Source organism: Aulonocara sp. 'chitande type north' Nkhata Bay, linkage group LG23, assembly GCF_057382095.1.
Source record: "Aulonocara sp. 'chitande type north' Nkhata Bay isolate Kocher_YH1m ecotype deep benthic linkage group LG23, A_spYH_male_GT1.1, whole genome shotgun sequence".
Classification (NCBI taxonomy): Eukaryota; Metazoa; Chordata; class Actinopteri; order Cichliformes; family Cichlidae; genus Aulonocara; species Aulonocara sp. 'chitande type north' Nkhata Bay.
The window spans coordinates 51,431,963-51,458,000 of NC_141365.1; the positions used below are offsets into that span (position 1 = coordinate 51,431,963).

At 43.8% G+C, this 26,038-nt stretch overlaps 2 protein-coding genes and 1 pseudogene across 6 annotated transcripts; all 3 read right to left on the reverse strand.

Moving 5' to 3' along the window:
- Positions 1 to 861: 861 nt before the first annotated feature.
- On the reverse strand, positions 862 to 5,111 carry ccdc14 (coiled-coil domain containing 14). Its single transcript, XM_086283790.1, has 11 exons — positions 4,965 to 5,111; positions 4,838 to 4,881; positions 4,677 to 4,752; positions 4,261 to 4,333; positions 3,984 to 4,085; positions 2,762 to 3,259; positions 2,365 to 2,467; positions 2,175 to 2,242; positions 1,838 to 1,981; positions 1,509 to 1,611; positions 862 to 1,406 (listed from the first exon to the last, which is right to left on the reverse strand). Exons 1-11 carry the CDS (start codon positions 4,986 to 4,988, stop codon positions 962 to 964), a joined length of 1,680 nt encoding a protein of 559 aa, XP_086139916.1. The 5' UTR covers positions 4,989 to 5,111; the 3' UTR covers positions 862 to 961.
- Positions 5,112 to 9,055: 3,944 nt separating this feature from the next.
- On the reverse strand, positions 9,056 to 11,268 carry LOC147303003 (uncharacterized; annotated as a pseudogene).
- A 6,123-nt stretch (positions 11,269 to 17,391) lies between these two features.
- On the reverse strand, positions 17,392 to 25,526 carry ddx4 (DEAD (Asp-Glu-Ala-Asp) box polypeptide 4). Of its 5 annotated transcripts, none has more exons than XM_086284298.1 (23): positions 25,406 to 25,526; positions 24,757 to 24,787; positions 24,617 to 24,668; positions 24,453 to 24,500; positions 24,319 to 24,372; positions 23,152 to 23,172; positions 23,014 to 23,073; positions 22,706 to 22,750; positions 22,596 to 22,625; positions 22,469 to 22,513; positions 22,103 to 22,138; positions 21,992 to 22,027; positions 21,864 to 21,905; positions 21,638 to 21,780; positions 19,817 to 19,969; positions 19,587 to 19,741; positions 19,367 to 19,496; positions 19,121 to 19,287; positions 18,866 to 19,011; positions 18,665 to 18,764; positions 18,064 to 18,334; positions 17,862 to 17,969; positions 17,392 to 17,788 (listed from the first exon to the last, which is right to left on the reverse strand). In XM_086284298.1, the coding sequence occupies exons 2-23, from the start codon at positions 24,775 to 24,777 to the stop codon at positions 17,702 to 17,704; spliced, it is 1,950 nt and encodes a 649-aa protein (XP_086140424.1). In that variant the 5' UTR covers positions 24,778 to 24,787; positions 25,406 to 25,526; the 3' UTR covers positions 17,392 to 17,701. The 5 variants fall into 5 exon arrangements, with proteins under 5 accessions (XP_086140424.1, XP_086140421.1, XP_086140423.1 ...); XM_086284295.1 differs by having other exon boundaries at positions 23,008 to 23,073; positions 25,406 to 25,525; XM_086284297.1 differs by lacking the exon at positions 25,406 to 25,526 and adding an exon at positions 25,268 to 25,336 and having other exon boundaries at positions 23,008 to 23,073.
- Positions 25,527 to 26,038: the final 512 nt, after the last annotated feature.

Sequence of the window (26,038 nt, forward strand, 5' to 3'; positions counted from 1 at the left end):
TTGTGCTAAGCTGGTTCAGAGCAGTAGCATTAGCACGGTGCTGTGTGGGTGTGGAACTCGTCCCGTCTGCTGGGGCCTTCATTAACCCAGGTGTTTACTGCTCTGGGCTCAGGAGTGACCTCCTGCTCACCGTGTTACCTCAGGAGTGTCGCTGAACTGCACGGAGGCTGAAAACTGTTTTAGATCTCACTGTAATTTCATGAGGCTTAAACCATTTGTTTTGTACGACGGTTGTAGAGGCGCCGATTTTCCACTGTGTGTGACACACGACCTTACACTGACCTGCATTTGTACTCAATAAAACCTGTTTTACATATAAGACAGTATTTGTGCATGTTTTGATTTTTATCACACAAATACATTAACGTAGTTTAAACATGTTTGAGTTAAATGTCAGACGGTTTTCTACAAGGTGCCATCAGGCCACCTGAAGAGAAACCCAAAGACTGCCTGGACTCAGAGATGACATCACTACGTGGGACAGAGCGCCGCTGTGACACCAGCCTGCGCTCTAGCTGTGCTCCACATTCGTGGACGACACCGTGCACTCAAACTTGTGGCTGCTGGATTTATTTTGCCCGTCTACATTTATATTGACCCCAGAGATAATGCACCTGCACTGCCTCTGGGATCATCTCAATACTTTCCCTGCAGTCCAGGTTTCTTCTCTCAGACGGCACTTTGGGTTCATGCTGATCATTTTCTGCTTTCTTGTGCAAATTCACTAACCTGAGGAGTTTGAGTGTCCTGGCCGCCAGAATGAAGGATCATTTTTGGTGTATGTTCTGTCTGTATGTTATGACTTGTTAGAAAGTTGTAAACCTCCACGAGCAGCAGAACAAAGCAGTGTCTGTCCATGAAGACATTCATAAAAACAGCTTTATTCCCAATCTTAAACAACACTTTACAGAACAGTTCATCAGCACGGCCCAAACATGGATGAATACAAAGACCAGCACGGTCACTGCCTCAGGTCCAGCTTAATAGTCTTCTGCAGACTGGCTATGCTAGCGTCCAAAGCTGCCAGGCCGTCTCTGAACGCTGCTTCGTCTCTGGTGTCAAAGGTCAAATCAGACCACACAGACTCCGTTTCACTCTGGGACAGCGTGGAGTTAAACAGCTGCCTGCGAGCGTCCTCTGGCCGCAGGGCTTCACCTGGACCAGCGGACCGCTCACGATCAGACTCGGGCCGAGTCCCTGCACGATCTTCTCTCCTCTGAGCTGTGACGTCTAGATGTGCCGAGTCTGAATCTCTCTCTGCATCCACACACTGCACAGGCGCTATCTGGCTAAGAGACTTCAGGTATTGGGCGATGTGGTCAGTAGGGGGCGCTGGCATCCGTCTGTGCTGGTGTTGGCTCGTCTCTGACACAGAGCTGTCAACAGCATGATCTGCTGAGAGGAGACTGAAGCAGAAGACGACATGAGTGAGGAACAGTTCTGAATCGTGTCACACTTTCAGCTGTAGGGCTCATTCTGGGGGGTGACGCCCACCCACACAGGCCCACCTGTGGAGGTGCTCCATCTCCTTCAGCCTTTGTTGTGCCAGCGAGGCCAGCTTACTCCTCTCCCGCTCACTGTCCAGTAACCTACTCTTACTGGCCTCCAGCTCTGCACGCGCGCACGCACGCACGCACACACACACACACACACACACACACACACACACACACACACACACACACACACACACACACACACACACACACACACACACACACACACACACACACACGATGTTGTTCATGGCAGTGTCTTTCACTTTGATAATGGAGGTGATTTCATCACAAAGAGCCCACAGCTCAGATCATCAGCAGGACTCACTGCGAGTGCGTACCCATCTTAACGAGTGCAGTTTCAGCCTCTCGGTCTCTCAGCTGGCTCTGTGTGTCCTGCAGGGTTTGCCGTAGGTCCGTCAGGTCATCTTGGAGTTCCTGCAGCCTGGACTGAGCAGCAGTGAGCTCTTCCTGAAGTCTCTGCCCTGTGGAGACCTTTTCAATTACTCCCCAGTCAGTTAAAGCTTTTTACCCTGACTGACCAAACTGAACCCAACAGTAAAATCACAGTGTGTCTGTTGTTGGGTTTACCTTAGTGTGACGCAGCTCGAGCTGACTGTGTTATTTTAATACAAATGAAATAAATACACAACTATTTATGACTGTCACACAATTTACAGTTACAGAGCATCGCCTGGTTCTGATGTCTCTCCATCTCTGGCTGCTGGTCCAGGTTCCTCACACACCTAGGACACACACACACACACACACACACACACACACACACACACACACACACACACACACACACGTACGTTATACCAAAAACGTCAGAGTCCAGTGAAGTGAAGGACGTCGTGTGTCTCACCTGTGCAGGTCTGACACACTCTGGATGTTTGAAGCACTATTATTCATCTGTGCTGTGGACACCATCTGCTCCAGATGACTGAGTAGGCTCTCTGCTACACTGCCTGACACACACACACACACACACACACACACACACACACACACACACACACACACACACACACACACACACACACACACACAGTGTGACATCTCTAACATCGTCAGCACGTGTGACACAGAGGCTCACGTCCTGTGTGTGACTACAGCAGAAGTCCACGTCAGCAGAACTTTGCTGAGCTCCCACATCAGTGACATGTAGCTTAGTGTTCGATGCATTCAGGTATCACAGAGGTTGTGTTTGTGTGAGTGATGTCTGGCAGGGTCCAGGGGTGAGATGCACACAGTCACTTTACCTTGTCCAGCAATCAGAGGCTTGAGTTGTGCGAACAGATGCTGAAGCTTGTGAGCTTTTGTTTGTGCCTCAGTGTTGCTCCCCTCAGCCTGTCCAGGCTCCAGCTGGAAGTGTGCCATCTTCATACTGCAGCTGTCTCCGTGTGCATGTGTGAGAGTGTGTGTGCTGGGGCTCTGGGTGTGCGTGTCTCTCACAGGAACAAACTCTGGTGCTTCATCACACGCAGTGCGAGGCGTCTCAGAGTCAGGCCGGCAGGCAGTCCGATGGCTCGAGAGAGAGGAGGACTGACGCACAGACAGAAGGACGGACGCCTCGTGCCGGGGCGGACTGACGGTGCGAGGAAGAAGCCGAGGTGAAAGTAAGTGAGACTGCAGCTGGGTGGGACATGGTTTCTGAGGTGGATGTAGCTTCACTCCTGAATGTGGTGCAGGACGGGCAGACGGGTGTCCTCGTGGAGTTCTGCTGTCCGATCCATGCCGGCCTGACGCGCTCTTCTGGCCTGGAAGGTGGAGGAATGATTAACATTAGACTTTCTACACGTGTTTTCTCACATATTTATAAAGCTGCATCTGCAATCCTGCCTGATGTGTGCATCAGCCAATCAGTTTGTTGGTGCTCATGTCCTGATTGATTGTTAGTGATTGATTAAAAGAATGAGCTTCCTCCAAAGGGTGGCCGGGCTCTCCTCTAGTGTGAGAGTAGAATTTCAGTCGTTCAGGAGGGACTCGCAGTGGAACTGCTGCAGTTCCACATCAAAGGGAGGAACCTGAGGTGGCTCATTATGATGCCTCCTGGGTGTTTGGGCATGTCCCACGAGAAGGCGGCCCTGGCACATCACACACTGGAAAGACGATATCTCTAAGCTGGCCTGGAAATGTCTTAGTGTTCCCCCAGATGAGCTGCAGGAGGTGGCTGGGGAGGGACGTCGGGGGTCCGTTCTTAGTCTCTGCCCCATGTGACCAACAGGACATGGATGGTTCAGCTCTACTTTTGAGGGGCTCCTAGAGGCGGCTCTAAGCAACTGTTGCTAAGTTATAAGCCTTGAATCCATTTTCCAGAACAAATGAACGAAAATCCTAAAAGCTTTTGGACACCATCAATGTAATCCTGTCCTCTGCAGTTTATAGTCCCACAGTGGAATTAACACGAGACCTTTATGTCATTTAGTTCTCAGCGACTGTCTTGTAAGAGTGTGCAGTAAAGCAAACCTCGAACACGCCCACCTGCCTTTGGAGGCCCTTTCTTCAAGCTCTTTTTCCCCGTTGATGTGGAAAGCCTTGGTTTGGCTGCTGCACTGCTTACTGTTCTGTGAAGCCTCGGAGACACTTACACACACACAGAGTACTATTATGTTGCATTCAACCAGTAAGTGTTGGACAGATCTAACTTATACAGAAAATCCTCAGTGTAACCACACAGGAACAGGTTGATACTTTAAGCTTTTGTACTGTGACTTGTAACAAACTGAGCTGATCTACAGCATTAGGAAGCTCCTCTGACCTGCCTTATCAGCCTGAAGGATCCCACTGAGCAGGGCAGCACAGCGGTCCAGGCCCTTGTGCAGACTGATGACCTGGGGGCAGACACGTCCGGTTTATTGACATGTGTTCAGACACCGAGCCGATGATGCGGTAGTGTGGGTTAGTGGTTTGTCTGTCAAGCCTTCTGACTTTGTGGAAGTGCTAGATTTCCTCTGTTCACCTCCCCATGTTTACTACCCTGAGGTGTGTTTTGTGGCAAAGACTCGGTCATGCCTGGATGTGATACCCGTCCTAGATGACACTGTTAATATTTAGTACTGCTACACAACCAGGTGAATAAATCCTGAGAACTCATAATAAAAGTGTTAGCTTCACATGTCGCCACCCGTGGTCTGCGTATACATAATGTGGGCGGGGCGTGAACGGTCTCATCACCTGGCCCTCGGAGTCGGTGGAGTACAGGGAGTAGGCGGGCTCAGGGCAGGCAGCTGTTCCTGGATTTAAGCTGGCTCTGAAAACAACAGTGAGGAGAGCGCTAACAGGCACACGTACACATGCAGACACAGAAAACGCTACATGAAGGCGGGTGTACTCACAGACCCCCTCTGGCTGCTCCCGTCAGCCTTCCTGACGTCACCACCTGCCGGTCACAGAAACCACGCGTGAAGCCTCACACCTGTCTCTGACAGTGGAAGCTCTGACTGCGTGTTCATTCAGTCCTACCTTGCGCTGAGCTCTTCCTCTCATGGTCTCCGCCAGCCTGAGCGCTGCCGCCGTTACTCGGATTCAAGCACTGCGCGCTGCAAGTTCTCGGCTCGTTTAGAGCTTCCGGTTCAGAGCGCGTTTGAAAGGGAAAACATTAAAACCGTCCAATCAAATTGCTCCCTTCACAAACGACAGGCTCAACTGCCCCGCCCCGTAGGTCCCGGATGAAGGCGGCTGCGGGGCTGCCGTTTTTTGTTTTAACAAAAACTTGGCGCAGCAAATCCTTCAGACTCAGCAGCGCTACAAACAGACACGAGCAGAAAGAAAAGGACCAGCAGTACATGGTGACAAGAATCAAATTATTGAAATAATAATTCAAAAAAGTAAATTACAAAACAAAATTAGATGAAATGTGCGGTTGGCTTAACATTTTTGGACATTTTATGAATTTCAAGGGCGAGTTTTTAAATAACGGCATTTGTGTATAAAAAATTGACCACAGATTATTCTAACATTTAATTTAAAGGTCGATATTCTGGTTTTGCTGTGAAACAACCAATCAATACAGTGTCTTTAGATGAAGCCAAACAACAGTGTAGCTGCATCTTCGTTACAGAAAGAGCAGCCAGCAGGGTCTTGATGGTTAAACACTATCAATCAGTTCATTCACAACTTGTCTAGATTGGAGGTGAGGAGCTGATCTGTTAGCTAAGAATGAACGCAGCTCTCGGATAAATAATGTTCTTATTGGACAACTTTCTATCATTAACAGAAAGTCCATTAAGCAGAAGTTCAGGAAACCTTGGACTCCTATAGTTATGATGCAGATTTTAAGAGGTGGACACAACAGGTTCTGGATTTGCTTTAATAACTTTGATATTGTTCCTTGATATCTAAATTAAATTTGGAGCTGAAGGGTTCATAAGGCATCAGATTACCAGAATAACCAAATGTTATTGCAGCTTACGAGACATTTACTGTTTTCCAAGTGTGAGTGGTGAGTGCTGCATCATCATCAGCCATTGTTGTTTCACTTACAAAACACAGAAGCTCATTTGCACATGTGTGCGCAATGGGCAGATGTTTGCTTTCATCATGAATGAATGTTATTTTAGGAGCTGCTTGAAAACCTATGACTGCAACTTTGCTGCTCCTAGTAGCAAAAGCCTTCACAAATGCCTCTTCATCCTTTCTCCAAGTGTCTGTCAGCTCCTTATCTCAAATCAAAGGAAAACCACCGTTAACCTGGTGGCTCGAAAATAGAGCTATATGACGACTAATGTATTTATAAAAACACAGAGGTTCTGTCTGTGCTTTGCTCGTCAGTTGTAAGCTTTCATACATCTGTGTGTCACGTAGTCCTGGATTGACTCACGGACATGTGAGTTTCTGCTTACTTTCCACACACTGGAGAAATTTACAACCATCATTTCCTCCATAACTCTTCATTCATGAAATAAAAGTATAATCATCTTTGTTCATGAAACATTGTTTTGGTGAAATATTATTAAAACGTGTTGTCATCCAGAATGTGTTGTAGGGCAAAAGCTTCAGCCTAGAAATGTTCAGTTATTCGTGTTCTTCCCTTTTTCTGTTCCCAGCACTCGTTTCATGGCGATGTCTTGGTAAGAAAATGGACTGAAATCAAAATCACCATAATGATCTTTAAATTCCACTCAAATAAAGTAGTGAAAGTTGGGCACATGTCCCCGCTTGGCTGTGATGATCTGTAAACATTAAAATCAGACACATTAATGATGTCCTTGTGAATCAAACAAACACCACAGGAATTCTGTTCATACTCACTGCAGTCACAAAATCAAACTGGTCATCGAGCTTACAGTTTCAATACGTTTCCATTCAGCATGTTCACCGCTTCCATTTTTCAGATGTACCTTGTATGAATCAGAAAGTAAATATCTCTGCACTGCAATATCAAATGTTTTCCTGTGCAGCTTTCTGAAGATTGTTGTGCTTCAGACCAGTGAGATCTTCCCAATAAGGCATCTTGTGCTGGTTTTGCTCTTAAATCTCCTCTCGGTATGCGTAACGTTGATGCTGAAGACAAGGGCGAGCACACAACATCTTTTGTATTGTGTTTGCAGGTCTTGTTTTTCCTACACAAAACATGAGTGTGGAGCACGATCTTGAGGAACTGATGGAAGAGGAACCTGAAATGCAAACACAGATACATCCCTAAGGCTTCTGTTACCCTTTCATGGAACGTGTAGACTCAGACTATGATACTATGGTCTACCCATTACACAGAGCACTGAACCATTTTTATCGTGTAGATTAGCACTTCACTCATGTGTGTCAAATCAAAATGTTGATGTCTTAAATACTGATAATTAAAGGAGACATTACACCACAAAACGTGTGGCGTGGGCGTGGCTAGAGCGGGTTTGTCTACTAAGTTGGCGATTTGATCTGCGGGTGCTCTACAGCTCCCAGTGGGTTTATCTGACTGTGACTGTGTGTGAATGTTGGACAGAAAAAGCACTAATGTGTTTGCTGTGAATGTGTAACTGAGATGTGTCGTACAAAGTGCTCTGAGCACTCAGAGTAGAAAAGGCCTGCAGCTAGGTCCGTGTATATTTGGACACTGACGAGTTTCGTTTACTGAAACATATTCCGCTTATAGTTATATCATGGACATGATGTACAGACTCAGCTTTGATTATCCATGTTGGAATTGGATGAAGCATTTAGGAGTTTCTTCGTCTTACCCTCTTTTTGAAGGCAACAAAGGTAATTGGACAAGGGACTCGAAGGCTCATAGGCAGGTATGGACAATTCCTTCGTTATGTTGTTATCAATTAAGCGGATAAATGGCCTGGAGATGATTTAAGGTGTAGTGTTCGCATTTGGAAATTTTACTGTGAACAGGCAACATGTGGTCCAACAGAACTGAACAGAACAACCAATCAGAGAAATTGCTACATGAATCATTTCCATGGTGAAGAGAAACCCCATGACAACAGTGAACCAAGTGAACAACACTCTCCAGCAGGCAGGCGTATCAATTTCAAAGTCTACCATAAAGAGAAGACTATATGAAGGTAAATACAGAGGGTTCGCTGCAGCCTCACGAATAGGAAGGCTAGATTGGACTTCGTTAAAAAAAAAAAACATGTAAAAAAGCCGGCACAGTTTTGGACAAACGTGCTTTGGACACATGAAACCTCTACCAGAATGATGGAAAAGAAAAAAAATTTGGAGGTGTGGAACAACTCACATCATCTGTAAAACACTGCGGAGGCAGTGTGATGGTTTGGGCGGGCTCAGCTGCCACTGGGACACTAGTGTTTATTGATGACGTGACACAGGACAGAAGCAGCTGGATGAACTGAGGTGTTTAGAGACAGTCAGCCCACATCCAGCTAAATGTAGTCACAGTGATTGGGCAGCGTTTGAATAAAGTAATAGAAATGAACATTCCACTTAAAGTTCATTTGTCCAAATACTAATGAGTCTCTGAAATGAAGGGATTCTGTTGAAAAGGAGCTTTAGTTCCTCACATCTTTATGCAGTCTTTTTGTCCAACCCACTGAATTAAAGATGAAAGTCTGCCCTTCACCTTCATTCGAGTCTTTTCATTTTTAATTTGTTCTAGTAATGTACAGAACAGCTGCTGAAGGGCACTGCTGCTGAACCAAAACGGCTCTGCCCATGTTTTCAGCTAAATTGCTGGACATCCTGGTGAGAAGTGACCATCAAGGCAGAGCAGTCACAACCTGACCACTACAGCTACTTTAGAGCAGGGCTTTTATTTCAGTATTTCCATTGACCAGTAGAATAAATGTGCTAAATATTTAGCTTCCTGTAACAAATGTAAATGTTGGAAAAAGTGACTAAAAAAACAAACAAACAAAACCCAAACATGTTTTTTTATAAGGTTTTGTCAGTGGTGTGTGACATTTTTAAATACGATGAAGGAATACAAGACAGTCATAAGGAGTTTCATAGAGCTACGTGCACGGGTGAGTGATCGAGTGATACTCACACCCGAGGCATTGCAGTCAGATTTATTTATACCAAGAGACAGTTGCATAGCATTTCCTGTTTTTCAAGCTTACTTATTAGCGTGTGTGTGTGTGTGTGTGTGTGTGTGTGTGTGTGTGTGTGTGTGTGTGTGTGAGAGACAGGATGTAATGGCATGTGATACAAAAATATATGAACATTTTAATACATTTGAAAGCTTTATAACGGAGGTATCTTTTAATAATAGACATCTGCAGTTTAAACTTAAAAGTTACTTCTATCATTCCCTGCTGTTGTTCAAATATTTTGCATCTTATCAACTTCTAGTCACTTGCGGGTACATTTTCAACTAGAGTGTCATTTAGCAAAGTTAAATGTTCAACATTATAAATTCTTTTTCCTTATTTATATGTCGTCCTCTTCTTCCTCAGAGTCTGTGTCACTTTCATTGTTTTCAAGGAGCATCATAGTCTCTGGTGGGAATGTGACATGGGGAGTTATGGCTGTTGCGATAAGTCTGTTTATCAGTGCTCTGATACAAGGTATGCAACAGCATCCGCACAAGGTGAGTATGGCTGCGAATACTGCTACGGATACCAGGATTGATGACACCAAACTCCGATATTTCCCAAACATGTCCATCCAGTTGTCCCACGTAGAAGTGTCAACTCCAGAATGCTCCTTCATTTTCTCGTTCAGAGTCTTCAGGCCTTCTAGGGCTCTGGTCAGACTTCCATCAGCTGCGGTGTTGTTAGGGATGAAGGTACAACATTGCTCTCCGAACATCGAACACACCCCATTCTTCTCGCTCAGTAGCATGTCCAATGCAATTCTGTTCTGGAAAGACATCAGTGATGTAGCTCTCAGTTGCTCAGCTACTGCATGGAGGCCCGATTGTGTCAGGTTTCCTAGGCGTTGCACATTGTAATGGACGTAGTTTATGCGGTCCACGTTCTTGTTGATTGTGCACCACCAACATATTGAAGATTCAAAACCGGCAGCCACTTGGTCCACCAGTTTGTATTCATCTGGTACTCCTACGGGAATTCCTATGGCGTCGACGTAAGTTGGATCTGGTCCAGGTTGTACTGGTGCCGATCTCTTCTTTCGGCCCTCCAGTTTCAGTTGTCCTGCTGTTATGGTGATGTCAGTGGCTGAGAGTTTGATGACTTGGACGGGCAGCAACAGTGACACCAGTCCAGTTTCTGGGCAGGCGGTCGTACAGTTGTGGGTCCCCGCACCACCACCAGACATCGGCTCTGCTCTCTGGTTTGAATGAGGGGTCCACTTCTGTAATGGTTAGACAGCTTGATGCATTAAGGCTTCCCAGCCTCTCTCCTGGACCTGTCATATTTATGCAGGTGTGGTTTGTTGCTGTCACGTCTCATGAGAAGATGGGTTTTCTCTTTTCTTGTTTGGTGATGGGGAAAATTCTGTCCCATTTTGTGCAGTTTGAGTTTCCAATGTTGGTACAGTTCATGACAGCTGTCAGGCAATCTTCTCCTATAGGTGCAGGTACCACTCTCAGTATTGGTCTTGGTCCTAGGCAGACCATGCAGTCATCACTAGCATCTTGAGCTGCTTGTTCTGCCAGCAACAGCCAGTTGTTTGTGTGTCCTGTGATACCTGTGGTTATTCGGAACCAGTCGTCTGATTTCAGTTTTGGTCCTACTATCATCACTGCTGTCATGGTTGTTGATAGTGGGCCTTTGGTCAAAACAGGAGTTATGTCTGTAGAAGAGGGGCTCGTTGAGGTGTTTACTTCCTTCGTTATGTTGTTACATATTGACAGGAAATGATGTGGGTCTTTTCCACTCTTGTATATGAACAGGGTTAGATGATAGCAACTTGAGTCTCCTGCCAGCGTTCCACTGAGCGTGCTGGATTTTTTAGTTGTTGGAACCAGGTGGGTTCTTTTCTGTGAACTTGGTGGTTTCTCCAGCAGTGGGTTGCTTTCTGTGTTGAAGTTCAGTATCAAATGATCATTTGCTTGAGTCAAGTCCAGTTGTTTTGAAAGATTTTTTGCAGACCCTTGTAGTTTATCTTCTTTGCATGGTATCCAATCGTTTCCAGTATAAGTGAAAACGGTGTCCCAGCCTGGGTTATTGCCATCCGAACTGGATAGGTACCAGTTGTAGCCTTTCCAGTCACTGGCTTTGTATCCTCCAATGTAAAATGAGTTCAGGGGTATCCATACTGTGGAGGTGAAGCTTGTTTTGTTGTAACATAGGTAGAGGTCTGTTATTGTCTTCGCTTTGGTTGCTGCGGTTTCATTGCAGGGGTTGAATCCTTGTGTGTGGTGGATAGCCAACAGGCCCAAAAGTATGGGCAGCATCATGTCGGTCGTCCTAGGTTTCTAGAGTTACAATGGTTGACGTGAGCATTCCTCTTCTCGACCCCTGGCCACCCCTAAAATCTCCAATGAGTAGACCTTGGCCAGAGAGGTGGGTTCTCAAGTATTGCTACCTGATCGCCCTACCCCCCACCAAGCGAACACCAGAGATCTAGTGGAGGCTGGAGTCTATGCTTATGCTCACTGGTCTTGGGTAGGTGCCTTTAGATGGGCTCCACCCTCTTTGTGTGGCTTTGATGGATCCACGAAGGTCGTTCAGCAATCTTGCATGCCATGGGCGTGGTGAGTAGGACCTGGTAGGGGCCTTCCCACCTGGGAGAACTCCAGTTTTTCCTTTGGAGTACTTTGATCAGGATCCAATCACCTGGCTTCAAACTGGAAGAGACTGGAGAAGAATCACTCGGCAGTTGATTGTTCAGTATTATTTCTTTATTCTCTAACAGCTTTGTCATCCACTCTGCTAATGTTGTTTCTCTTATAGATTTGTCTATTGGTTCACTAGTAATAGGAAGGGGAAAGGGTCGCCCATGCACTATTTCAAAGGGTGTTAGTTTGTTTGAGCCCTGTGTTAGTCTCATCCACATTTTAACCAACCCTATGCATTCGGGCCATGGGCGGCCGGTTTCCTCCATACATTTTCTCAATCTTTGTTTTATAGTGCCATTTGTCCTTTCCACCAATCCTGCGCTCTGTGGGTGGTAGGAACAGTGGTGTTTTATGCTGAAACCTAACGCTTCAGATACCTTTGATATGACTTCATTCACAAAGTGTGTGCCATTATCAGATCTTATTAGACTTGGTATTCCGTATGTTGGAATATAGTGATTGCACAGACATTTTGCTACTGTTATTGCATCAGCCTTTTTCACTGAATAGATCTCAGGCCATTTTGAAAATACATCTATTATTACTAGTGCGTACTCTAGTTGCTGGTGTTTGTTTAGTTGGATGAAATCCATATGTATGGTATGAAATGGGTGAGGTGGAGTGGGGAAATGACCTCTTTTAGGCCTGCGGTTTCCCTGTGCATTATGTTTCTGGCAAATCATGCATGTTCTGATAAACTCTTGTGCTGAAGCTTCAAAATTTTGAGTATAGAAGTGTTTGGGGAGGATACTCATCATTCCACCCCTTGACAAATGCTTTAAGCTATGTGTCACTAATGCTGCTGTCTTGTGTAGCAATTTTGTAGCCGTGCTCCACACTTTAACCATTTCTTTTGCTCCGGTATAGGAGCGGCTTCCTATTCATTTTGAAGTACATCAAGTGGTATTAGCTGTAAAGTTTCAGACATTAAAGTTCATATTGGTTGCTGTGCGGCCTTCTTTGCAGCTTGGCCTGCGAAGTTATTGCCTTCAGTAATTTCTGAATTATCGTTTTTGGTGTGCAACGCATATTGACTGTCAGTGTGAATATATATATATCTTGACCTTTGCGCAGCATGCACGTATGATAGCCGCTAGTTCTGCACTCTGTGCTGAAAAAGAGGAAGCTAAAGGTTTCGCTTCTAAAACAGTAGGCTGCAGTGTACTAAAAATGTCTGGTTGGGGTTTCATTTTTTTTCAGTTAGCTTCAGCATACAGCTGTGTTCGGCACCATCTACTTCCGCAGGAAGGAGAGTGCTTGTCACAGTCAGGCAAAGCTAAAACTGTGCTTGTTTGCAGGGCAAGTTTTAAGTCAATAAATGCTTTGTCTGCCTCTGGTGTCCATTCTATTTCATCTTTCAGAGCTAAGTGTTTGCCATAGATCAAGTTTTGCAAAGGTTGGGCAGTGCATATTCAGGTATCCAACATCTGCAAAAGTTGCAAAGACCTAAATAACTCATCATTTGTTGTTTGGCGACAGGCTTAGAAGCGTATTGTACAGCTACTTTTCTGCTGTCTAACAGCTGTCTGCCTTGTCCTGTCAGTCTGTGGCCAAGGTACGTGACCTCTTTGCTCTAAGGTCATGTACTAGCCGATATTTCCCCGTGTTTGCTTTTTTTTTTTTTTACTGGGAAAATCGGAGTATTACATGTTGCTTCAGTTGTTTTTATTAAAAGGCCTATTGTTAAAATACTGCACGCTTTTTCTTCTCTATAGATGCAACATTACATTTTCACTTAAGGCATGTTTAAATAATTTCTTGTTTCTCAAAGAATTCACACATTTCACTCATCTTACATATTTCAACTTTGAAGTTAAAGTTTTCTTATTTCATCTCTCTCTCTCTATATATATATAAGATAAGATAAGATAAGATAACCTTTATTAGTCCCACACGTGGGAAATTTGTTTTGTCACAGCAGGAAGTGGACAGTGCAAAAGTTATGAGGCAAAAATTAGAATACAATAAGAATAAATACAGTACACAACTGTACAGAATAGAATAAAATAAAATACTATATACAGTAGAATAAAATAAAATAAATATACAATAAGATAAAAATAGAATACAAATACAAATACTATATACAACTGAGTAAAAATACAACGATGACAGAAAGGATTATTGCACTTAGTATTATTGCATATGTATGAATGTGTGTGTTTGTTCAGTTAAAGTCTTTGTTGTGGAGTCTGACAGCAGTGGGGAGGAAAGACCTGCGAAATCTCTCCGTCCCACACCGTGGGTGCCGCAGTCTCCCACTGAAGGAGCTGCTCAGTGCTGTCACAGTCTGCTGCATGGGGTGGGAGATGTTGTCCATCAGGGATGACAGCTTAGCCGCCGTTCTCCTGTCACTCACCACCTCCACTGGGTCCAGAGGGCATCCTAGAACAGAGCTGGCCCTTCGGATCACCCTGTTCAGTCTCTTCCTGTCCCCAGCAGAGATGCTGCCGCCCCAGCAGACCACGCCATAAAAGATAGCAGAAGGTCTTCAGGAGTGGGCCCTCCACCCCAAATGACCTGAGTCTCCGCAGCAGGTATATATATATATTTAAACTTTGAATTGCTCACAGTTTACAGCTCTAAAACTGGGCAAATCATATGCCTAATCACTATGTGTCACTGTGATCCACAAGTATTGCCACAAATTTGTTTCCAAACCAACAAAATAAAATAATCAAATAAAACAAAAAACAAACAAAAAAAACATACATGAGTCAGGACACAAAAAGAAAAATGCTGCTACTGAAACAGAGCAGAAGTGTGAGGGAAAACTGAGCTCACATTCTATCACTCATACAAATAGCAAGCTGTTCTTCATTGCCTCTGCATGTTATAATCAGGTGTAATTCATGCATCTTTTCACTGATTTCTTAATTCAAAACCATCCCACTTCTGATTCTTTCCAAAAATAATCTCACATGTAACACTTTGTGTATGTGTGTTTTCTATTCATTGATAGACTGCTCCCTGTGCAGCTTCCGCTCGGAAACAAATAAATAAAAATGTTTAACTCGCTCATTAGCTTAGTAGTGTCCACATATTTAAATCAGCTTCTCAATCTTGTAGCTTTAGCTGTTATCTACAGGGTTTGGCTTATTAGTTGTCATTATAAATGTGCTCTACATCTCAGTAATATTTATCTAGGATAAATGACAAGTTTTCAAGCAGGTTAAGTGCCTCTATGCACCTAATTGGTTTAGATATTGCCTTTATTTTCTTCATCTCATATGCCATTATACTGAGTTCGAGCAAATCTTAAACTTGATGCAGACTACATCATAACAATTGTCCATCTCACATCATAGTGACTAGGATACTTCTTGTCATTAATATTATATTTTTATTAATATTATCATCTTTTTCTTTCTATATAATGACAACAGTATATTACAACATTTTATCAGTGTAAATCACTATACTACTACTGAGCCAATTTAATAGTTTAGGATCATCTTACTCAGCAAACAGATAATTTAGAATTCATCCAATCTGTACAAATTTGCTTTTTCTCTGAGCAGGTTTGTGCCTACTTTTTAGACTGGTCTTCTGTTTGCCTCATCTCAGATCCAACCTTCAGTCACATTCATTCTCTCTGTTGCCTGTCGAACCAAGTAATTTATTATTATTTTTATTTCTATATTTTATTTTGTATCCATCAAGGGCTCTGGGTGGGCTGCAGTCCCACCCGTCATCCAGGCTGGAGACATTTACCTTTTCACACACTTTCCTTGGCTGAACAATGAGACAGCCTTAATCTACCTTATGCATCTCTCTTTTTATAGAAAAGGTTTTCATGTGAATGATTTCCTTTTATTTATTTTATACAATCTGGGCATGATCGTCATGCCAACTATATTTCATTGTTTAGTTCTGTTTGTAAGGTTCCTCTTAAAACAGTTACTGCAGAGGGACTGCAAACCATTTGGTTTCAGCGGGTGGCTTCTTAGCCTGTTTGTTCTGCTTTTCTTTTTTTTTTATTTCTATATTTTATTTTATTTTATTAATACTGCCACACACACTGTGGGGCTTGGTGGTACTAGGGTTGGAGGAGGTTATTGAGGCAGCCTTCTACCCTGAGCTAAACTCAGGGCGGCCTCAATTTTATGCGATGAAGCGCAACCTTTCCTCTTTCCCACCACTCAATACCTCACAGGAAAACAGAAGAGTAGTACAGAGACCTGGAGTCTCTATTCAAATATGTACTTACTCTTTACACACACATACATTGCGCGTTTAAACGAAAACCTGCTTTTAATCGACACTCTTTTTTGTAGTCAAGTTTTTAGCGGGGGCGGGTCCACACAGGACATGCAATCCCGTCTTATAGGTTACTTTCTAACCTTCGGTCCACACAGGACCTCTCTTAGTATCCACACAGGATTCTCTTATTATCCACACAGGATTCTACGGTCATGAGTGTCGTTCTAAAGTCGATTTATTCTATACGCATGATGTTCATGACTGTGTTATATTCACCTTCAAAGTAGTGCTGTGTTCTTTCCCGGTGTAATCGAGTCCTGCCGCCGTGAAGCCTGTGTAAAACACTGGCCAGTAGACGAATTTACGACTCTGGGCTTTCCTCGTCTTCCTGGAAGCGAGCGTTTGCAGTGCAGGCGATCACGACGTCAGGATCCGATGACTCCGTCTGTGGACAGTTAGATGATATAATAATATCAGTCAACTATCCGGCTCGGAGGACCAATTAAATGTCAGTGGTGTGTGACATTTTTAAATACGATGAAGGAATACAAGACAGTCATAAGGAGTTTCATAGAGCTACGTGCACGGGTGAGTGATCGAGTGATACTCACACCCGAGGCATTGCAGTCAGATTTATTTATACCAAGAGACAGTTGCATAGCATTTCCTGTTTTTCAAGCTTACTTATTAGCATGTGTGTGTGTGACAGGATGTAATGGCATGTGATACAAAAATATATGAACATTTTAATACATTTGAAAGCTTTATAACGGAGGTATCTTTTAATAATAGACATCTGCAGTTTAAACTTAAAAGTTACTTCTATCAGGTTTGGAGCTAAATGTAGAAAAATGTTGCCATTAATTTCAGCATGTTTCAGTTTACAAACAGCGCCCTCTATGGCTGCGTTAAGAAAAATAAAGAGCAGTACTTGATCAATTTTGTTGCAGGTAGTTGTACACCTTGGTGCTCTTGATGTTGACCTAGAGAACACTGGGCCATAGTTTTACATCATCAGTCCGTGGGAGGTGATGGGTGAGGCACTGCTAATGTATTGTCCTCGCCACTTATTAAAACATACCTAGTGTATCCACAACATGTTGCTATTTCAGCCAAGTGAAAGAAACTGCAGTGAGAGAAACTTATGAACACTGAAGGTGTAACCCTGCAAGCATCAACAGTGCAAGCAGGAAAAAAAAAAAAATTAATCTTCCGCTTTCAATCAGGTGTAATTGCACGAACTCAGGAATACTGTGGATATTAAAGGCCTTCAGCCCAGCAACCTCCATGGAAACGCCCCTTCTGGGTCCCAGTGCTCAGTGATTGAATACATCGTGAGAGGTGCTGGGTCCTCCTGATCCACATCAACCATCTCTGGGACTGGAAGCAGACCACTGCGCACTGGGACTCGGCACCTGTCTGGAAATGGATTGAATGTGAATGAATGAATTTAATCGATTTCCAGGCAGCAGCTGGGTTTTCCAGGTGTGTTTGAATCATTCCTGAAGGACCTACTGAGCTGGCTGTAATAAATGAAAGTGTTGCTTTAAACATTTATTCAGATAAGAAACAGAACTACAATGAGATTGGCTTTGAGTAAGACACGCTGTTTACACAAAAACTGTTTAACTCCAAAAAAGTAATAATACTAAAAAAAAAAACTAAAAAAAAAACACCTAAGAAAACCCCAAAACAAACAGACTTTACAACATATTGATGACAGTACTTTATCTGTACTAACATTTTAACTCTCTGGCCTGTGACAAACTATTCTTCCAACAAAACTAAAAACACCAACAAGCTCAACAATTTAGAAAATTGGGATCATTGCTTTGCGACTGCGCCGCTCTCACTCCCATTCTTCATCGTCAGCAGCCGTCTGTGCTGCCAGCTGGCTCGTTACACTGCTGTCCTGGAAAAGGCCTCCCTGTGGACCCTGAAGAAGGACCACAATGTGAAACACTACAACATCTCAGAGAATTCAGTGCAAAACAACTTGAACCAGTTACCTTCCTCAAGTCTGTGGAGGCAAAATGTTTCCTGGGTGGGTTAAAGCCAGAGGGGCCATGGCCGCTGAACGCAGCCGCCTCTAACCACGAGGGAACCTCCTGCTGGGCCTGCCAATCCCAAACATCTCGCTTAAAGCACTCAGGTCTCACCTTACGCACTTGTGGTGATGCACATTGTGCAGTTGTAGTGCAGCGTTCTCACCTTGGACAGGATTGTGACCAGTGATTGAGCCAACTCACTGTTAGCTTCTGGATCATAGAAGGACACTGCCCTCCCGGTGTTGCCACAGCGGCCGGTTCTACCGATACGATGGACATACTCGTCGATATTGTTTGGTAGGTCAAAGTTCACCACGAGCTGCACATCTGGAATATCGAGTCCACGGGCACCTACAGAGGTTGCCACCAGGACAGGACATTTGCCAGAGCGGAAGTCTCCAAGGGCCTGCTCTCGCTGCCACTGCTCACGGTCACTGGCAGCCAGCACAGCACATAGAATAGAATAGATGTACAGTGAGATCTAGAGCATCTCCAGACATGTGGGGGAAGAAAGGTGAGGTGCACAGTTTCTGCAGCACTATATGCATATGAACAGTATTTAGAACAAAGAAAACTATGTATATACATATATACACACAATTTATTTACAGTTTGGGTTATTGCACAAAATTAAGTATAGCACAGTGGTAGTTTACAGAGGCAAGTGTGGGGGTGGAACTGTGTTATCAGTGCATGTGTGAGTACGTCACACAAAGGACAACCATCTCCATGAAAGCCACAGTAAACACACAAACACCACTTACCCGTGAATGCTGGTAGTTGGAAACTTCTCCTGACACAAGATTACGGCAATAAAATCAGCCTGTCTCTTGGTCTCTACAAACACCATGGTGCGCGCCGATCCTGCAGCACAAACCCACAACACACAGTTCGGTTACACTGAGCTATCGTTTGTTTTGACCTTTAGTTCTTCTCAACACTGGAAACCCAGAAGCTTGAAATACCTGTTGATTTCAGGAGGTCTAAAAGCTGATCCCTCTTAGCGAACTTGGTGACCTGCACAAATGTCTGCTCCACATCACTGCAGGCTCCACCCACAATTCCCACGGCCAAGAACAAATAGTCAGTCTTTAGAAAGTCAGCTGCCAGCCTATATCACACACACACACACACACACACACACACACACACACACACTGAGATGAGCTGGCAGGCATTCAGACCTGGTTGTATGTCAGGAGTACAAACTGGCAGCAGACCTCTGGATGTCCTCGGGGAAAGTAGCACTGAACATCAGAGTCTGACGGTTCTCTTTCGATGGCATCCCAGGAGAGCCCACCAGGCGGCGCATGTCAGGCTCAAAGCCCATATCCAACATGCGGTCAGCCTCATCCAGCACCAAGTAACGCACTTTGGTCAAGCCAACCTGGAACACACATTTATTAGCATCTGAAAGCGCTGCACAATTTTGTCATCCAATCGATGGTACCTTTAAACGGCCTTACCTTTCCTCTTCCAATCATGTCCAGCAGTCGTCCTGGTGTTCCACACAACACATTGCAGCCCCTGGAGAGGTCTCTTATTTGGTGTCCAGTGCTGACCCCACCATACACTACAACAGGTCGCACACATGTGCTGCAGAGTGGAGACAAACATCTTGAATTTACCTTCTATCTACATGTTGGTGGAGTTCACTTATTCTTTGGCTTTGACAAAGAAACACACCCATAGGCAAACTTCCTGGCCTCCAGGTAAATCTGGTTGATGAGCTCCCTAGTTGGCGCCACAATGATGGCTTCAGGCTCCTGCGTCTCACTGAAGCAACTGGCCGCCGCGCCATCTGCCATCAGCTGTTGAAGGATTGGTAGCAGGAAGGCAGCCTGGTGGAGGGAGACCACATTTAACCTCTGTCCACAAGCAGGTCTACACCCAGGTTCAACTCTCCCAAACCGTACCGTTTTACCAGAGCCAGTCTGGGCGCAGGCCATGAGATCCCTGCCAGCAGAAACGATGGGGATGCCGTGCTTCTGCACAGGGGTGGGCTTCACATAACCAGACTTGCTGACGTTTCTCTTTAGGGACTCGCACAGCGCTGCTTCATCAAATGTCTGAGAGAAAGCAGAAGAAATGTACACCAGCATGGAGGGCACCATGCTTTAAATTACTTCAGGTTTCACGCAGCTGTTTGAACTCAGCCTTAGAGCTGCTTCCAAACAGCTCCAACTATAACAGAGCCGGCTCCTTCAACCAGTGCGGGAAGTCACCAGAAATCTGACCAGAATGGTGTCCATCTGCACGGTTATACTAGAAACTAGGGCTGTTCACTATAACCACATATATCAGATGACGATATAAAACCGTCTGTCGTTTCCTATTATGCTGTCGTTTGTTTCGTGGTGTCGTAAAATAAACTGTTTACAGCAATATTTTTTCATGGTTTTGATGGTCACTGTAGTGGTTGTATTAATTTCTTACAGTTCTCTCTTTCTCTTATATTTAATGTAACCACACTACAGACGAATAGCGCCTGTTTTTATATGTTTTTGTTAGCAACGGTAAAATCATCGCGTGGCTCTGCTGTCCGCTTGTTTGTTTTCCACGTAAACCTTTCACAATAAAGCTCAAGATCCTGTTGAGACTTTTCAAAATAAACTGAATCACATCAAAGAGTATGCAGAGTTTACGGATGAGAAGCAAAATAAGAGCCGTCAGGTGCTAAAAAATAAAGCTTAGACTCAAAGTTTGAGAGAAAACGGCGGCCGTTACAGCTTATGTCTAAAAATGTATCGTTTCATGCATCGGTTAAAATACTTGAATTCAGGTAAAGGACGCGCAGCTGGAAACACTAAACGCAAGTCGAGCTGCCCGAGATTCACAGAATTTACAGAAAATGTTACATTTTTGTGATTTATATCGTTGTCAGGACGATAAATGTCTTCTATCTGATATGAGATTTTTGTCATATCGCACAGCCCTACTAGAAACTAACGCAAGTGTTGCAAGTCTTGTGTATTAACTTGCTCCTGTGTGCCGTCCTACAAGTTAACAGCCATCTTACAGGCTGCAGAAAGTCTCGCCTTTCTGTCAACTCAACGTTTGCATCGTTAAATGGCTCACAGCTGTCCCTGAAATGCATACAAACATCAACTTCAAATAATAAAACTCAATTCTACAAGACAGTCTCACCACTTGGCAGCCATCTTGGTTTAACATGAAAAATAATACGTTATTTTTCTTGAGTAAATGCAGGCTCTAACATGCCACAGCAGGCAATTACATTCACACAAACATAACGTCTTTGATAAGCTGCTTACTTTCAAAGCGGAGCCAAGGAGAAATAAGTGATGGAATCGCAATCACAACGTGTGCTCCTTTGGCTTTAAAAAGAAGATCTTAACAGGTTTTTTCCAGTAGACTGAACTAGTTACACAAAATCTTTCATGAACAGCTGATCTGACCACTTGAAAAGAAATTACACGCCAGCTCCATTTCCTTATGGTATACAGCGATCCCTCGTTTATCGCGGTAGTTACGTTCTAAAAATAACCTGCGATAGGTGAAATCCGAAGTACCCAACTTTATTTCTTTTACAATTATTATAGATGTTTTAATGCTGTAAAACCCCTCACTACACACTTTCCTCAGACAGGCATGAAAATGTTCACTTTGCATACATCAGTGTCACACACTGATGTAACCAGTTTTGTACCAAGCCAGCAAAGAACTGCTGATAACAGATTTGTGTACCTACTGGATTGCCCCCTAACATTTCTTACCATTATAGCTGGTGGTGGGTTGGTTCCACTGACATCCACCAAGATCTCATCGTACTTGTCAAAGTTGACACCGGACTCATAATGGGAAAAAATGGACTCCTCATCTTCAGAGGGTGGTGGGGGAACGTAGGTAACCCTGGGTCCTGCAGTGAGAAACAGAAATGCTGCACATAATGGAAGATAAAGCTGGCATGCTGCAGATCTGTGAACAGGAAGTTTAACTTACTATCACTCTCATCTGTCTTCTCTGCAGGTGTATCCTGGTTCCCTGTGTTACACACAGATTCCAGCCACATCAGTAAATCTTTCAAACCTATGTGCACTGAATCATTGAGGTCAATAATGAAAAACAACCTTGAGCAAAGACCTCTTCATCTTTCCCACGGTAGCCTGCAGCACAACACAAATTACACTTCTGACACCTCTGACAGATTTGCACATGATCAGAACTGCTCGTTCACTCACCTCCTCCAAAGCCGCCTCTGCCACCCTGCTCACCACCTTTAAAACACAAGTCAATTAACTGCTATTCTTACTCAAAATCCACACTGACTGCAATCAAATTTATCAGGAGGTCTGCAGAGCCACAGCAGTCTACTAATCGACCCTCAGCTTTTCCAACCCAGGTGAAGCCCGACGTGCACCCACTGGAGTGCGAGTGTGTGAACATTTAGTTTACACAGTGCTTAGGCCATAGGAAAAACAATACATGTATGAATGCATGTGAATGTGTGATTAAGGCTTGTAGTAAAAAAGCACTAACAAGTACGAGTCAATGTGGCATTTGCATGCAGTGGCAAAAACCCACCACGAGTGGAATCAGACTCGTACCTTGCCTATAGCTTCCTCCTCTGCCCCCTCTTCTTCCTCTCGACACTGAAAAGCAGAAAATGCTCACACTGTAAACAAGCATTTCTTTCGGTCTACTTTTGTGTCTTAATGGGAATATTAACACTACCATTTGTATGGTCACCATTCTCTTCATTGGCTGTAAAAATAAGAACATCAAGTCAGACGCGTTCCAGCTCAAAGCCAAACAGACGTACACGTCAATATTCCAGTTATTACCGTCAAAATCACCGTGATCCGTTCTGCCGAATCCTCTGCCACGCCCTGATAACACAACTTATATTACACCCATCAACAGCTCTATTCACTACAGCATAAACATGCATACTGGCACAGCATTACCACTGCTTTACTGACTGAACGAGCTTGTTAATCCTCTTTCACACTGCTAGTTGAGGGTTTTTCTTTCAGCATTTGTAATTTGAAGAGTTTTCATAATCTGTGAAACTGTATTACAAATGCCTAACATTCCACTGAGATGACCAACAGTATATATCCCCCCCCCCCACACACACACACACCCCCACCACGGCCTCCTCTTCGGCTGAAGCTACTCCTTTCTGCTGTATTATTCTGGCTGTCACCATCTGAAAGGAAGAAACGCAACGCTCAGGAAACACAATGAGGAAAACTACAACAGCTCATGTAATACTCTTCATGCTTACCGTTTGCACTGTCCTCAGCACCTTAAAAAAAATCAAAAAAAAAAATCAGATAACTAAAATTAGATACCTTCGACAATCGTCTAAATGCACCTACTACAACGTGATAACCATTTCTCCCACCACCTGCATGCTCCTCCATTGGCACCTCCGTGATAAGTACTGTGTGTGACAGTATCAAGCAAACCTTGTGGTGTGAAAACTAGAGCCAAGTGCCATAACGCAACATTCTTTAAACGAGCAGCAGGGGGCAACTGTTCTAGCTGCAAACATTGTCATTTTGAAATAAGAGCTGGGTCTGACTGAAAGCACACACTGATGGAGTAATGTCTTGAGCACAGTGCATAAATCTGACACAGAATGATCAAAATGAACAAGAACGGACACGTTTTATTCAGTAGTGAGCCAAATTGAGACATTAGGGCCATGAAGTCATCAGGAAAACCTCCAAAAGTTCATCAGGAAAAGTATTTTCTGAGCTCAGGACTGTCTGTGCAACAACAGCTTTAACCCCATGGAGGCTGATAAACAGGTTTAATGCACTATTACACTGCCTCCACTTTTCATCTTTTACACTGTATGGGCCGGTGTCCTGCAGGTCTTAGATGTGTCCATGATCCAGCACAGCTGATTTGAATGGATAAATTACATCCTGAACATGTCCTCCAGAAGCCTGCTAAGGAACTAATCATTTGATTCAGGTGTGTTGACCCAAGGTGAGATCTAAAACCTGCAGGGCACAGGCACTAGAGGCCTGAAATTGGACACCCCTGCTGTATGCAATCCCAAAAAGCATTCTTCCACATCAAATCTACTCTAATTTGTCATCCAGAAATGAGGATTATCCAGGACAATTTCACCACTAAAATGCCAAACAGTGTCAGTTTCAGTGTTTAGATGCAGCCCTTGCATGTCATATCCAGTTTCCCTTGCTCACATGGGTCTTCACCAGTCACCAAAAAAAGAAACTTAATTGCTGCAGGTGAAACTCCAGAGGTTGGTGGATATTTTTTATTTAAAGCTATGATTGCTTGCCAAATGACGGGCATACACACACACACACGCCTACTGGCTTTTCACCTCACAGCTCATACATAATGCTAATTTTCATATGTTTACTTGCTCAAAGGACAATTATACTACTTCTTAAACAGAGTGTTAAATGCGCACCTGAGAAGGATGAGTTTTTAAATCCTCCTCTTCCTCTGCCCCGTCCACCACAACCTGGAAGAACACATTTAAATCACTCCTCAGTGTCACGCAAGACGCTTCCTGTAAGGGCTCCATCGTCTTTCTACACTCACCTCTTTGAAATTCACCACGATCAGAGCTCCAGAAATCTCCTTGTGTACCTAAAAACATGTTTTAAAATACAGAATAAAACCAAAATAAATCTTAACCTGCCTCCAATCTTTATTTTAACCCTTGGAAGAAAGAATTAAAGCAGACAATCTGAAGTGGAACATACCTGCATTTGAGGTGTGGCTGGTGAGTGCACAAGTACCAGAGGTAGCGGTTTCCTGTAAACATGGGCAATTTCAGTCGGACGCTGCCTGACTGGCTCAGCGACGTGCGTACGCGTGGCCTTCGGATATTACACTAGCTTACCTGTTCTTCCCACTCGTCCATTCTTGCTCACCTGAGGAAAAAAGTACCACAAGAAATTTTGTAAGTCACGTACGATAACAAAGACACCCCCCCCCCCCCTTTTTTTGTCGCTTTCATTCCGACATTAAAAGCTAAACTTTTCCTGAGAATCTGGCACGTGACGACTACCACGCGAGAAGTGAAATGCACTTAAAACAATACAATTGTTTTAACAAACACTTACAATGCGCAAGTGTCTTTAATCAAAACGTCGACTGTTGCAAAGCAAATGTGGCTCTAAATGCTCACTCTGAAGTACAGAAAATGACTTCGCGCTTCTTCTAGCTAATCAAGACACATCGAGCACGCGGGAGCAGGGCGGCGGCTAACTTCCGCCCTCAATTTAGACGCAAACACGAAATAACGCTTTAAGTCATGTGTTTGCACAGTTAAAATTAGTCATTTTTAAAGCGCTGTTTCGAGAATACACTCAAAACCAAAAAAAACTACAAGTGGACGTCAAAGGCGATACCTGTTAGCATTGGAAGCGCTAACTAAAAACAGCACGACGGGATTAATAAAACTGAAAATAACTACATCTTGTTCTTCGAAAATTGGTTTCACAAGTGACAGTAATGTAGTAAAACTAGCCCAGGTAGAATAACCGTACTTTGAGTGTCTTCACAGATGAGATTCTTCCTCGAGGTGCAGCCTGCTCGTGCGCTCACAGAATGGGGCGCGCGCATGCACAGCGCACAACCCGCAAACTTGCAACTTCCGCCATTTTCCCGCCCAACTGGATTTTTGAAAATACAAGAAATAAATACGAAGAATTATAAACTTTCCCCCTGTAAATAGCTTCTAATAGAACATTTTAAAATATAGTTCTGTTGGCAAAATTGTAGAACTTGAAGGCTGTTGCACAACTACTGGAAAATGTCATTCTGCTTTCTTTCAGTTTTTAATATTCTTTTATAATAATAAAAGAATATTAAAAACTTTTTAAAAAGTTGTTGGTTCGAAAAGTTTAAAAAGCTGTGTAAAAAGTAACCCTTTACTGTGGATGTGATATATAAAAGCTTTATTAAACTACCACTAAATCCTTTACTCTAAATTCAACCTATTGGCTATTATTTTCAGTGCAATAAAATAAATCTGATAGTGTTTACCGATTTTCTATCTCCAAATAATACCATTCACAATAAATTAGAAACCATTCACCTGCTCAATCTCGTTGCGCATAGAGTCTGCACTGCCATCTGCTGGAAAACTATACAATTGCACGTTCACTGCTAAATGTGAT

Bases quoted from the DNA above. Each gene is read 5' to 3' on its own strand.
- ccdc14 (XM_086283790.1), bottom strand. From the start codon at position 4,988: ATGAGAGGAAGAGCTCAGCGCAAG. The intron at 4,086-4,260 runs GTCAGAGGAGCT...TGTGTGTGTAAG, and splicing joins CCTTCAGGCTGATAAGGCAG to TGTCTCCGAGGCTTCACAGA. The intron at 2,468-2,761 runs GTAAAGTGACTG...TGTGTGTGTCAG, and splicing joins GCCTCTGATTGCTGGACAAG to GCAGTGTAGCAGAGAGCCTA.
- ddx4 (XM_086284295.1), bottom strand. From the start codon at position 24,777: ATGGACGAGTGGGAAGAACAG. The intron at 21,781-21,863 runs GTAAGTTAAACT...TTCTCACTGCAG, and splicing joins GAAGACAGATGAGAGTGATA to GACCCAGGGTTACCTACGTT. The intron at 19,012-19,120 runs GTCTGCTGCCAG...TGTGTGATATAG, and splicing joins TTCCCCGAGGACATCCAGAG to GCTGGCAGCTGACTTTCTAA.